At 46.0% G+C, this 14,863-nt stretch overlaps 1 protein-coding gene across 1 annotated transcript in view; it reads left to right on the top strand.

Annotated features, from left to right (window-relative positions):
* The window catches only part of nompC (no mechanoreceptor potential C), a 110,914-nt gene that overhangs the window by 72,835 nt on the left and 23,216 nt on the right, over positions 1–14,863 (top strand). Inside the window, exons 4-9 of the mRNA XM_084601436.1 lie at positions 9,902–10,309; positions 11,035–11,133; positions 11,230–11,328; positions 11,967–12,068; positions 12,762–12,863; positions 14,159–14,257. Coding sequence (XP_084457562.1) covers positions 9,902–10,309; positions 11,035–11,133; positions 11,230–11,328; positions 11,967–12,068; positions 12,762–12,863; positions 14,159–14,257 — 909 coding nt within the window. The remainder of the gene's footprint in view (positions 1–9,901; positions 10,310–11,034; positions 11,134–11,229; positions 11,329–11,966; positions 12,069–12,761; positions 12,864–14,158; positions 14,258–14,863) is intronic.

Raw genomic sequence — 14,863 nt, 5'->3', positions numbered from 1 at the left:
GGGCGAAGGCAAGATCTAAATGAATGTGCTACCTGCGTTCAGGCAGAGCGATATACAGACGATGTTCACAATGACGTCGCTTTGCCACCATAGTGTAAAGCTGGTATCCGGCAAAGCACATGGCCACACTCCTATCCATCACAGCATCCAATGTGAGGTCATTAGGAGCTCATCCACGAGGCGTACGCAATTGGTCAAACGTACGTCTCCACGCCGTGTGTTCCGATTTTGAGTCGTATAGCCGGGCGTTTACGAAGTTGAAAAACGCTGGCAAATGAGGACCCGCCTCATCCTCATCCCTGAGCGTCCTAGTAAATTCGAAGGCGTCGTGGACACCTAGTTCTGCGCAAAAGCAGAACCTGCAGTCTGCGAACTTTTGATTAATTCTGTAGGTACAACTACGTCATCCCACTCACTTGTATACGTAGCTTGACTGAGACCTTGATAAACACAGATGAGCCATCAGTAGCGTATAATGATTTGAAAATATCAGCTGGCGAAATAGACAAGTTGATTGTCGGGGTGCTGACGGTGTGCAAACATAGTTACACATCAAAGTAAACTCTACGCTTCTAGACGTCTTTTTAGGCAGCAACGACTCTGGGGAGAAGCGTGTGCCGTGCGTCTGCCGAGTGGACCGACTGACATCGTTGCAGAATACTCCCTCCGAGCTGCAACTATTTTCCGAATCGGGTCATACCTCACACTTGCAGTGCACAAACTGTTTAGAAATCGCTTCGTCGAATACAAATATAGATATAAACTTAACACATTTTGTAACATGTTTCCACGTGTTTTTATTGCTACAACTGACAACAAATACAGTGTCAGTATGCACATAAAGAAATTCATATATGGACCCAGGTTGCCAAAACAGATACCTAGTGTCCAAAGTGAAGCACGTCAGCTCGCATTTTAGAGACCGCGGAGCGGTCCTAGTAATATTTAAACATCTGGAATAATATAGTTGACCATGAATATGTCCATAACGAGATTCAACAACACCAGGTAGATTAAGGCAAACAAAGATGACCTCTCAATTGGCACTATTGTATGGCGGCACAGCAAGGCTTCAAGCAAGTCAACCAAAAAAAGCGCAATGAACATTAACAACCTTGAATATTCTCCTCTCAGTAATCAACGATTCGAGCTGCTAAGCTTCAGTCACAATAGCCGTCTAAATTTTATATCTAGTGTTCATAAAATTATATCTTGTTCAATGAGAGATTTGCATCAGTCAGTGACGTAAGTAAGATTGATGTCTGGTAAAAAGTGAAACCATCATTGCATTTCATGGTCAGATGCTACAAAGGGATGTTACTGAGCGAAAGAAAGATAAAAAAGTGCAACTTGCTGAACGGCGGTGGCACATCTACAAATAAAAAGCTATTTCATGAAGCGGCTGAACCTTTTCTAAAAAGGAGAAACATTTTGACGAGGGTAGATAAGCCCCTTGAGGATGTTGCGAACGGTCTTCGCTCAGATAAAGGCTGGATGGGGTAGAAAGGTCTCATTGAATCCCGGTGGCATGCAGTAGCCGTAGTCGCTGCCCTTGTAAAAGACGCACTCGCACTCTTCCACGCACTCGGTTCCTGCGAAGCCGCCGCACAGCTGCTTGCACCCTGCCTTCCATCCGCTGCACTCCAAAGGCAAGGTTGCCAATGCCGCCAGCAGCGACAGTGGAAGGATGAATCGCCACCAAAGCACCGCCACTGACGAAGAGGATCCCATTGTAGGCGATGAGACCACTCGTTGCTCGTGGCCAGGAGTTCGCCTGTGCAGAACTGCGTGGCAGGATTCGCAAATATGTTAATAAGAGCGAATAAAGAGCTGAAAATGTCGTATAATACAGTTGAATTCAGATGAATTTTATGGAACGTAGACAACTAAGGTCATCATGCGCCTAACGCCAAGTTTATAAAATACCGCACAGTGCTTAATACGCTGCCCGCGTTAGCACGCTATGACAGAGTCCGTGAGCTGTGCGCACGAACGGATGAACAAAGGGATCAACGGCGAGGGCTAGGGGCGAAATCGCGACAGGCGACGACCCTACAGAGTGACTAATCCTGAAAGTTTAACAATACGCCGTGTGCGAGGATACCTACGTCATTCCCACCTGTTAGCGGAAAGTGGAGGAGCGAACAGCGATAGAGTTATCATATGCAAGGTTCACACTACGTCAGACGACGCGCGAGTTACCGCTTTGCTCTTGCTGGAAAGTGCGAAGTGGTCCAGGCAATCATATCTATTCCCCGTTCCCGTTACACACTAATGAGGCTTGCAGTTTGTACGTTCATCTTTGTCGATTCTCGCTGATAATACTGGGAACTGTCTTATAGAACAGAGTGGCGGTCATATGAAGCTAAAGGTCGATGCCGTAGCGTATCACTCGTGCCATATCAGCGTCTTATAAATTATCGATTTATCGAAGGGGATTGAAGAATGATTGATGACCTAGACAGGAAAAGCAGAAAAGTGGGCCTAAAATGAATATGCAGAAGACTAAGGTAATGTTCAACATCCTCGGGAAGAAACAGCAGTTTACAATAGGTAGCGAAGCACAGGAAGTAATAGTCAAATATGTCTACTTAGGACAGGTAGTAATTGCAAATACGGACCCCGAAAGTGAAATAACTAGGAGGGTAATATTGGGATGAAGCGCATTTGGCAAGTACTCGCAGATTATGACTAGCAGCTTACCGATATCGCTCAAGAAGAAAGTATATACCAGTTGCATCGTACCTGTACTCATCTATGGGGTTGAAACTTGGAAGCTATCGAAAAGGGTTCTACTTAAGTTGGGGAAAACACAGAGAGCTATGGAACTGAAAATGAAGAGAGGGAGCGTACAGTGTGAGTCAGAGAAATAACTCGAAATAATGACATTGTAGTGGCAATGAAGAAGTAATTGGCATGGGCTAGGCATGTAGTGCAAATAGAGGATAGCCAATGGTCGAAAAGAGTGACAAATTGGATAACAAGGGAATGAAAGCGTAGCAGGTGGCGGCAGAAAGTCGGGGGGGGGGGGGGGGGGGGGATGAGGTTAAGAAAATTCGTAGGGGTCAACTACGTGTAAATGCTAGCACAGGACAGGGCTAATGGAGGAATATGGGAGAGGCCTTCGATCTAGCAGACGCCGGTACCGTTTACCTACCTTGTGTCCTAAGTAGCTGACCCCTGCTCTTCTAAAATAGTATTTCTCTAATTTCAAGGGCAGCCCTGCCTCCTTTAAATGCGCCAACACCTGTCGCAGATGGGAGGTGTTATTCTTCCAGCGGCGAGAAAAGATCACAGTATCGTCGACGTATGGCAACGCATATTCCTGCGTACCTTCCAAAATGTAATCCATTAGTCGCGAAAAGCAAAAGGGTACATTCTTTAGCCCAATGCTATAAGGACTAATGGACGGAAAGTTCCCAGAGGTGGAATGAACGCGGCGTACCGGCTTGCGCGTTCAGTCGGTATACTTTCCAGTAACCTCTGGTCAGTTCGAGCGTTGATATGTACTTCGCACGTACGACTAATGATTTCTATTGCCTTCTTTAAGTTAGGGATGGGTAGGTTTGTGTCGAGTAACTACATTTAGTTGGTAATAATCGATACACTTTCTAGGCTTTTCGCTCAGCGCTTCCACGCGGAATATAGGGGATGTATATTCACTTTCGGCTAGGACATACAAACCCAGCTCTAGCATGCGCTTTATCTCGTTCTTCATGATCTCTATCTGCTTGAAGGACAAACGATACTGCCTAGACAGAATCGGGTCGTTAAATGTCAATTCTGCGTCGTGTTCTATGACAGCTGTCTTCCCTGGCGTGTCGATAAAAGAACTTTCAAACTCGCGCACAGTCGCACCAAGCTTCTGCTGTGTGTGTGTGTGTGTGTGTGTGTGTGTGTGTGTGTGTGTGTGTGTGTGTGTGTGTGTGTGTGTGTGTGTGTGTGTGTGTGTGTGTGTGTGTGTGTGTGTGTGTGTGTGTGTGTGTGTGTGTGTGTGTGTGTGTGTGTGTGTGTGTGTGTGTGTGTGTGTGTGTGTGTGTGTGTGTGTGTGTGTGTGTGTGTGTGTGTGTGTGTGTGTGTGTGTGTGTGTGTGTGTGTGTGTGTGTGTGTGTGTGTGTGTGTGTGTGTGTGTGTGTGTGTGTGTGTGTGTGTGTGTGTGTGTGTGTGTGTGTGTGTGTGTGTGTGTGTGTGTGTGTGTGTGTGTGTGTGTGTGTGTGTGTGTGTGTGTGTGTGTGTGTGTGTGTGTGTGTGTGTGTGTGTGTGTGTGTGTGTGTGTGTGTGTGTGTGTGTGTGTGTGTGTGTGTGTGTGTGTGTGTGTGTGTGTGTGTGTGTGTGTGTGTGTGTGTGTGTGTGTGTGTGTGTGTGTGTGTGTGTGTGTGTGTGTGTGTGTGTGTGTGTGTGTGTGTGTGTGTGTGTGTGTGTGTGTGTGTGTGTGTGTGTGTGTGTGTGTGTGTGTGTGTGTGTGTGTGTGTGTGTGTGTGTGTGTGTGTGTGTGTGTGTGTGTGTGTGTGTGTGTGTGTGTGTGTGTGTGTGTGTGTGTGTGTGTGTGTGTGTGTGTGTGTGTGTGTGTGTGTGTGTGTGTGTGTGTGTGTGTGTGTGTGTGTGTGTGTGTGTGTGTGTGTGTGTGTGTGTGTGTGTGTGTGTGTGTGTGTGTGTGTGTGTGTGTGTTCTGTTCAGTATGTGCTAAAATTTTGCCAAGCAAGTTCGCAGGTTTTGGTTCTGAGTATAGAAACTCAGTTTAAATCTTCTCGAGTATGTTTAGTGCAAGTGTCACCACCGCTTCTCGTTCTTTATACGGGTCATTAAGTTAGAGTCCCAGAGCTCCTGGCGCCGCTTCGGCATTTTAACAACTTAGATCGTATCTGAGAGTTTTACTGCCACTTCTGCTGGGTTTTCCAACTGTATCTGCAACTTAATCTGTCCGGAACTCCCTAGAAAGAATACTTTGTATTTTACTGTGAAAGTTTTCTTTCGAGCGTTTCGATAATAGTATAATCTGACTTTTTGGGGGGCACGCTTCATGTTGGTTGCTCCTAATTCCTTACATGACTATAACAGACAGTTGAGTAGCTGTAACACGTATTTTACTACAATCTGATCCTCTCCGCGACCTTCCCATGCCTCAAGCAATATTCGAAGAAGTGGCCGGAGAGACCTGCCATAAACTAGTTCTGCAGGAGTGAACCCAATAGATTCATGCGGCACTGATGTCAAGGCAAATAGGGTAGAGGCAAGCATAGGGTCACGAAGAGTCGGACACGACTGAACGACTGAACTGAACTGAAGCAAGCCTTCCAGTCTTCCTTTGCTCGTAGCAAAGTGCGTGGAGTACTCTTTTTTAGCACAGAATGCCATGCCGCCATATTATTACTCGGTGGGTATTACACGTAACCTCGAACGATGCAAATTCTTCACCGCTCTAGAAACGCCGTAGTCAAAGCGCTCGCAAATACGCTACCCTGTTCACTTTGGAGCTATTTCGGAACACCAGTCCTTGCGAAGGCAAATAGCAACACTTCTACTGCACGCACTTAATTGATTTCATTCAGCGAAAAAGCCTCTGCGAACTTGGCGGTCGGACAGATCATTGCTAGATTGTTTACTTGTAGCCTGATTTGGACACTGTAAGGGGCCCTACTACATTTACAACGAGACGCTTGGAATGTTCCATGATTAGCGGCACCAACTTCACGGGCGATTTCCTGACTTCACGAGGCTTTCCGACTCTTCGACGCTTGTTGCATGTTTGTACATAGTTGATCCACGTTTTTAAAGCAACACGGCCAATAGAACTCTCTTAACAACGTTGCCTTAGTATTCTTCACTCCCAAATGGAAAGTCCATCCCTCGTCATGTGCCTCTTTAATTGCCATCGAAAAGCAGCCGCCGCGGTCGTGATTCGATCTGGTGACGCAAGTTGTAATCATCGATTATGTTCTAGGTTTCAAACTCGAACGCAACTCGCACTTGCGTAAAGTTATGGGAGATTAAGGTGCGCACAATATTTGACCAGAAACCGCCTCACTGCAAGGTTATGCGCTCTTTGGGGAGTGGGAGCACATCTATAAGGCGAGTGTTTTGTCAAGCCAGTTGGGAAACTACTTCAAACTGATTTCATTACTATTCAAGTTCTAATTCTTCTTCCTTGCTTCTCTCCTCCTTCCTTCGATATGAACTGTCAGACGGCACTATGGACAGATATATGCGCTCAACTACTTTCCATACTCACGCATTAACATGTGAGGAATGCCCTAAAGCATCCCTGTTTTGGCCTGGGTGTGACCAAGAAGAAACGATGTGCAAATACAGATGAACGCGACAAAACATTGGCGACAATGCTTTTATTATGTGTCTATTTTCTCGCTTTCACATCATTCCGTATTAGATAATCATCGAGCTCAAGCCGTTTTTATTTGGAACAGAATTGTACCTTGTTCATTTCTAAAAGCATGTGTTATTTTTGTTTGCAATAATTACAACGACTTAACCTTTATTAATGCGGGACACTGGATTAATTTTATTCGATCCTATTTCTGTCCTTCTCTTGTTTCTGTTTCCTCTCTACAAAATTTGTATTTTTCATCTCCCCAATCTACGTAGTTAACCACTTTTAGGACATTCAGTGGAACTCTGAAAGAAAAAAACAGGAATTATATGTACACACCGACTGTCCCGGCTTAATGGAACCAAGGTTAAGGCGGTGTACTCTAGCCCCAATGAAATCAACTGAGGGCTGCCGCGACTCGCCTCCTTGTTGCAGTAAAGTACGCCAAAGTTAATTAATTAGTAATAACTAATTATCTGAGGCACTAATTATTGCCTTGGAGAACAAAGTGGCAATACAAAAGTTGTAGATTATCATCAAAAACAGCTGACAAAAGTTTGCACCAGACTACCGCTCACACAAAACCATTTTAATCCCTGAAAGGTGTAACGCTGTCCCCGAGCTAACACCCTATTACTAGATCATCCCTGCTTCACCATGGAACATCCTGCGTTGTGCAAATGTCATTTGTTTGGCGTCATAAAGTTGGTGCTGTGTTCTGTTGAGGCAGCAGCGCGCAGCAGCCCTTACATGCTCAGGACATTGCTGCAGCGGTTTTTTTTTTTTTTTTGCTTTCAGACTGCATTTAATTTTTCGCTTTTTTTTATATGCCCCTCTTCCACAGTACACAACGCACGGTAGTGAACCGAAAGCCCCCAATTGTTAACCATACCCCTGCACTGCCGTTTTTCACGTGGAGTGTTAGTCCAGGGGCACTCGAGCACCCTTTTTGCGCCCAAAAAGATGTAAAATTGTTTAGTGTGATAGCTTCTTTCCTGGCCTTAAACGATACCTGTCAAAATAAATAAATAGAAAGCTTCCACAAAACAGCGGTGCCACTGCCATCATGGGACACGTCCGAGAACCAAATCCGCTTTTATGTGGAGCCCTGTCCTCTCTGGGGCTTTGCCATTGTACTGGGATAGAGATGTGATCCAATGGCTGGTCACGTGATAGCTTTCTCTGGGGGCCTCTAAATAAGGCAGCGTTAATGGTATCATAACGCAAACATCACATATAGTTCTTTTTTGTTTTTTTAAGGAAATCTCAAGATAGCTCGTGAGCCTCCTCGCCGCCTGCTAGTGAGGACCTCCTCGGACAAGGGAGCGGCAAACGCATGACAAAATATGGAGAATAATTCAACATTACAGAATGGCACGTAGGCTGGTACCCCCACCTGTCCCGCCGTTAAATAACACGGAGGCACTCTTGTGGAGACGGCTCCAAACATAAACGTGCCCACACCCGTTTCTGGTGAACCATATGTTCCCGGATGTAAGATCAGACCAGTGTACACACTGCGGGTTGAGAGGGTCCCTCCACCATATAATCTGGGAATGCTCCAATTCTTCTGGAAGGGCGCTAAATATCGATTCTAAACAATCGTGGGAGACCCTGCTACATAGTTCGGACTCTGAGCTCCAACTCCGCCTTGTCCGACTGACTGTAGAGGCCTCCGGGACACAGGGCCTCCCGGTCAGCATCTAATGCAGCGCCCCCTGCCTCCTCGAACTAGTGGCATTTTTGTTGGACAATAAAAGTTATTTTCTCCTCCTCTTTAAGGTGGTCTCCACCTTTTGCATTGACACTATATTCATCAAGGCAATAAAAGGTTACCTAATTATTACCAACGAATTAACTTTGGCGAACGAAAAAGAATGCAGACTAGGTTTTAGGCGGTTTTCAACTGCTCTCAGTTAGTTTCACAGGACTCGCATAGTTCGCGTTTTCTTTTTTAAGCTTTATTACATTTAGCTGGAACTGGTATGATGTTATGTAGTCATGGAGAAAGTCTGCGGCATGCGGTTCGCTCAAAAGGAATTACTTCTGCGGAGTCAGCCAAATGAAGACAGGGAAAAAAATATGCAAGCATGCAGTGACTTGAGGGTATCATCCACTGGAACACCTACTGGCTGGCTAGCGAGTCTGCTTGAGAATAAATTTTTTAACGCGAACCTGTACCCAGTAAGCTATTGTCCAACAGTATACACGTATGAATCAACAACATCGTTGGGAAAAATGCTGAGCAAAACAGTTCAAGACAGTCTTCAAAAATTTGTCGTTACTCTTTACATGTCTATGTGGCACGAAAAGAGCTACACTTACTGCGAAACGAAAAGAGAAGAACCACGGGTGGCTCTCGAATTCAGGCTTTGGGACAGCACGTCTTGGACGCTGCGCACTTTCAGTCGCTCTCGCCACCGATCACCGGTGCATTGTATTTTTGCACGCGCTTCGCATCCACAAGAGGAGGAAGCCATGAAAGACTATCTAAGCAGACACCTGAACCGCGTGCCTGGAGGGAAGGTATGGAAAGAGTGAAAGCGGATAGGGTGAGAGAAAAAAGAAGTACAGGTGTACTCCAGGCACGCAGCGTGCGTGCAGGTATGCGGCAGGAACTCGCTCAGAACTGTGATCTTTGTTGTGCACACTCAGAGAACAGAGGTCTTCTACCACGTGGTGCATCACACCACCGATGCTGCTATTCTGAGTATGCTCGCGATGAGGATCCTTGTAGTTCTCTGTGAGCAGAAATGATTGTAAATTAAGGCCTGTAATGGGGATAAAGCAAATATTTTATTGAATAATTACTCCTTGCGCGGGCATCCTCGGTAACTCGCGTTGAGGAATTTTATGCTAACGTAAACTACATAAACTTTCAATCCTTTGATATTCTTGTAAGTTCTTCGCTTAATTGAATCGCTCTCGCAATGTACTACTGAGAGCAGATTTTGGAGGTAATTGTTAGAAGTTATCAAGCCGGCAAGCATTACTTGCGTGGCGCAGCGATTCTGGAACCGACGTCTGCCAAAACCACTCGATGATTTTAGGATTCTCGATCCCATGTCAATCAATATTATTTTCACTTGTCTCTGTGCTGTGTTTCGATTTATAACCTACTTGGCTCTGGAATCCTTCTCATTGATGTCTCGCTGCTTTTTAATGGGCCTATCTCGTTCTCGCAAAATCCGACATTCATCTTTAATAACCACCATTCCTTGAATGAAGGCGCTCCTAACATGTAACGCGGCAGTCGTGCAAAAACGCGCAAGATGAAACTTTTGATGTTCAACATCCCAACAGTAGTCTCTCTTTTTTACTTATATTTCTATTTCTCGAAACATCGGTAGTCATTGATTTCATCGCAAGTAACGCTGTCCATAGTGCCGCAGTGCTTCCCAAACCATTACTCTCCTAGGCGAAATTTGCAAAGAGCCGATGTTTCGTATGCAACCCGACTACTGCTGCATGCAGTCCACAAGTCACTCCCCGTTCCTTGCACGGGTCCTTAGCAGATTATCCACGGCTGCCACCACTCCTGCACTCACTCATATGACTGTGCCATCGGCTGCGCAGGACGGCAACATCCCGCTCTTCCTGGCCGTAGAAGCGGGGAACCACGGCGTGTGTCGAGACCTGCTGGGCGCCATGACGCGTGAGCAGGTCTGCTACGTGCACCCGACCACGGGCAACACGGCGCTGCACTTGGCGGCACGGCGCCGTGACCTTGACATCATGCGCTTCCTGGTGGAGTGCCAGAGCCCCATCAACCACCAGAACGCCGAAGGCCAGACGCCGTTGCACGTGGCCGCCCGCGAGGGAGACGAACAGGCGGTCAAGCTGTTCCACCACGCGGGCGCCAATCCAAACCTCATCGACAGCGAGGATCGCACGCCGCTGCACATCGCCACGCAGCTGGGCCACGTGGGCGTGGTCGAGCTGCTCATCGATAAGTACAAGGCATCCGTGCATCACCGCACAAAGGTCAGTTCATACCCCGACGTCTGTCTCAGTTCTTGATACAGACACGATATGTACCAAGAAGGTATGTCTGTACTGCTGTTAGACTGATCGGAGAACGGAACTGACACCTTCTGTTCTGATTCTGCTGTCCATTAGACTTCTTAAGCTAATTCTACTGACCAGTGTTCATTGAGCTTACACTAGTACGGTACCATAGGAAGCAGCCAGGTAGCCAACAATTTTTTGTCCTTTTTTTTTCATGCGTGTATGTTCCGCATCAAGATTTTCATAGACAAAAATTGGCATGATGATACACCAGCTTGTCCATACTCGCCGATAACCATAAATAGACGCGGACACCATCGGCGCGAACATTAAACGTATCATTGAAGCTAATTCGGAATTTTATTCCAGAGCGGCGTTACACTGTACTCAGAAAGACAAGCACGGCAAGCTCGGCAAACGCCATTTACCATCCTCGGCTTGTACTGATAGAGTGAACCGATACTGCTATGCGAGGTTTCAAGGAACAAAATGTGAAATTCGCTTTCGTGCTACGTTTACCAGTGTCAACGTATAACATGTTCATTCGAACGTTCCACGTGGTACGCAAGCCGGCAATGATGTATCAGCACATCCGGCTGCATTTGGATGTGGAGCATAAATGTCGTTTGTAACGTGACCACTGGTGCTAACCGGCCGCAAGACAATCCTTGTTAAAACTGTTGCATTACATTTCTTACCAGGATGGGAGCACCTTGATGCACATTGCGGCTGAAGCTGGAAGGCCAGAGACAGCGATGGTCTTCATGAAGAAAGGCGTCCCCTTGCACATGTCAAACAAGGTTGGAATCTGGCCAGTTTCATGAAATACTATTTTTCAGCTCCGGCGTTTTTAACTCAGCAGGACGGTGAGAGCACTCAAATCCCTCTTTGTGCAGGCCGGTGCCAAATGCATCCACACAGCGGCACAGAAGGGCTACGTAGACATTGTGCGGACCCTTCTGCAAAAGGGAGAGCACGTGGACGTCAAAACGAATGTAAGTTGAGTGCCCGATCGCAAAGGTTTCTCACCATATATCCATACACTATGCGGCTAAAACGATTAGGGCCCTTTGATGTGTGCGGTTCTTGGTCGCCCCTACTTGTTCGAGCAAATTAATTAGCATTGAATGTATTTTTAAGGCAATTTTTGTCAATCTTTGCCATGCACAGAAATTCTTATACGAAATTTGAGTTGTAGCATATTTTCTAAATAACCGAATTAATGGTTTTTACAACGCAACAATTCAATAGTTCTGAAATATGACATCGCTCCAAGACTAGATGTGCCGTGGTATAAGCATTGCCTGTATCCCTGGGCTTCAGCGCTGAGTTAATCTTTTGTAAATGGTACGGGAGTAGTGATGGTGAAACTTTATTATCAGAAAATACAGAGTAGCGACCCGAATGGCCACACCCCGCTTAAACTCGCGGAGAAACAATTATTGTGTAGCATGTGCCGCCAGCTAACCTTTTGGCGAGATTTGCTTGGAAATTAGTGCAGAGGCCCAGATAAGTAATGGGGTTTTGAATAATGTCGCTCAAACGTGATATCAGTGCTAAAACGGCACAGTAAAACCTGTAACGTCGATTCTGATATGGTTCAGCGATGAAACGAGTGACGTATGCTGCGCAGGATGGCCACACGGCCCTGCACGTGGCCGTGTCCGCAGGTCAGGCGCTGGTCGTCGAGGCGCTGCTGGGACACGGAGCCCAAGTGCAGTTCAAGGCAGGACCTGTGAGTAGCACCGCTTCCTGCTTGGCTTGAAGACGCCGGTATAAGAGGACATATTGTCCTCGGGTTGTTGTCGTCATCAACCGGATCACGTTATCTGAAGGACAAGATCCTTCCCCATCAATATCCGATTACTTCTGTCCTGCGGTATATACCGCAGCCGCCATATTCCCAGAAAACCGCATAATCTGGTCTGCCTATCACATTCAGTTACATCATTCTGCGTTCATATTCCTTTCGCAGGCGGGCACTCTGCTACTGTAACAAACCGCAGCCACACTACATGCAACACCCACGTCTATTGTATTCCCTTTGATTTAATTCCTTGAAGTACTTTTACACTGCACGTACCTTCAAAGGAAAGGGTTTTCTTTTTTTTTTTTTTTTTTTTTTTGCTTAATGCGCCTGCTCAACGAGTCTCTGTTCTTTGCAATCGCTAAGTGAGATAGTACCAGATGAGCCTAGGAAGGCAGGGCATGGATGCAAATTCCGTCGCTTTCCATCGCGGCCCTCCCTGATTCCTGATGCAATCCATCCAAGTGTGCGATTTTTCGCCGTTAGTTTATTCGAAGCACTCTGTAATGTCCCCGTCAATAGTAACATTTTTTTTCCTATGTTACTTTGGTGGGCCAAAATTAAAATTCTGTTGTAGCTTCGCTCAAGTGTGTTAGCGCCTCCTCGCGCGCTTTGTTGCAGAACAACGAGACGCCACTGCATATCGCTGCCCGCGTGAAAAACGCCGACGACTGCGCCGAGCTGCTCATCAAGAGCGGAGCCGACGTGAACGAGAAGGACGCGGTGAGTAGCCCGCTTCGCTCGCCCTTAACGACTGACAAGCCGGAAGTAAAGGGGGGGCTTGGTAACCAAGGCTCGTCTTGATAAAAACTGCATTTCAAAACTAGTTCTTTTCTGACCCCCTCGCACGCGGGGACGTGGTCATTGATGTCAATTGCTTGCTAACGCCAACATACATTATAAAACAAGCTAGCTGCATACGTGGATATTGTGGATATTGTTAGAAGTTTCGGCGGTAATTTTGCAAGCCTGTTTTCGACAATTACTGACAAACGAGTTTAAGCTTTGCTGGCTTTGTATTGCTTTAGCACAACTACACGGCATGACCTTGTTTCCTTTTTAAATTTTCATTCATTTCCTTCTAACCGGCAAAAGATATAATTATGCAGCTACATGGAAAGCACAGGCTTAATAAACTTCATTCCATTTAGCTGTGTACAAGCCCCGATGCGTTTTCCGCCTGTTGTAGCATGGAGGTTCAAGTATTCGGTATGCTGCATGAGGCTCTCTTGAGTCTCTTCTGAGGAAGACTGTAAACAATTTGTAATTTAGCTCTCTTCGCTTCGATTATCATTGAGCAATTATCTACTATTGGAATTTTATTGCCGTATATCTGTTTTGAAAGGACACTGAGGACGTTTTTGTGCGAACATTGTTCCCAGTAAGAAAAGATTCTCCGGTTATTTATGACTACGTTGACGCGTGTCCAGCAGCGAAAAGCACGCTAATCGCTGCGAAAACTAGATATAAAATATTTTCTGCCAGTCAGTTCAAACTCGGACGGGTTCTCATCATACTGAAGTGAATGACGGTGGTCAAGCGCGCGCAGTCTCTAGAATACGTGAGAGAGAAAAGAAGTGTCCAGCCCTCAGTTTACTCGCGAAATCGGTCGGCGCAATGACAGTTTCGTCGTTGGTCTTTTCTAACCTATATAAACGCTCCGTTTTTTAGGGGAGAGTGGCCTAGAACTCGGCGCCCTGTCGAGATTCTTCGTTTTCAAACAACGCCTCGGCTGTCCAGTTCCTGCCTGGCATCATTTCTCTTTCGCATCTCCTGTTCCTGAATGCATAGTGGGTGGTACAGCGCGAAGACACGAAGCTCAAAAAAATAGCTTCGTGTCTTCGCGCTGTACCACCCACAATGCATATGTACCAACTCGCCCAACTGTCCATCCTATTTCTGAATGCACTGCATCAGCTTACCATACTCTTCAGTAAACGTTATGCTTGCGAGATGTGTTCTTTTTTTTCCTTAAGTTCTTCTTTGTTCTCTCTCTCTTTTTTTTTTTTCTTCTTCAGAATGGTGAGATACCTCTGCATTTCGCAGCCAGAGAAGGGCATTTGAGGACCACCAAGCTGCTCCTGGAAGATAACAGCATATCCGACCTGCTCAACAAGGTGAATATTCCCTGAGCCACGTACGCTATACTGCGCTTCTTTGTTAAGGTAGGAAAGCATTAAATTGCTCGTTATGTGATCTGTTCGTCCGCCATGTTGAAAAATACCTATCAAAAGTCTTCGTTTTGTTACCAGCACTCCCGAGTATAAGCAAGTCTGATTGCACAAGTTGTAAAGTACATGAGCCGCAGAGATATCGGTTTCACTTCGATACATGAATATTAGGGGACAGGTGAGCGATTTGAAAATCACAGTAAAAGCAACACATTGACGGCCGTTGCAGCTCGCCTTCGCCCAGAAAATTCTTCTCAGGTGTCTGTGCTTTGTGTCTGAGCTTCCTTCAAATTGGCGCTAAGTTTCCCTAAGGAATTTCACATTAACAAAGCCTGGTAGAAAGCTCTGCAATGTATTTTAATCTTAGTTTTTTTTTTTTTTCTAATGTTCCCGTGCCTCTTTATTTGCCGAATCGACTTCGTTGTTTCCTCGTACCAGAACATTCGTCCAGGCGAATTTCATTTGTAGCTGCCAATTCATCACACACATGCAATCCGTTTTAAACATGAAGAACACTATTCGTCATGAAATTTTGCTCCTTTGCGGAAACGG

This window comes from Amblyomma maculatum, chromosome 4 (genome assembly GCF_055883805.1).
Source record: "Amblyomma maculatum isolate TAMU_Amacu chromosome 4, ASM5588380v1, whole genome shotgun sequence".
Taxonomy (NCBI): domain Eukaryota; kingdom Metazoa; phylum Arthropoda; class Arachnida; order Ixodida; family Ixodidae; genus Amblyomma; species Amblyomma maculatum.
The sequence above is the reverse complement of the archived record's forward strand: the minus strand, read 5'-3'. Positions and strand labels throughout refer to the sequence as shown.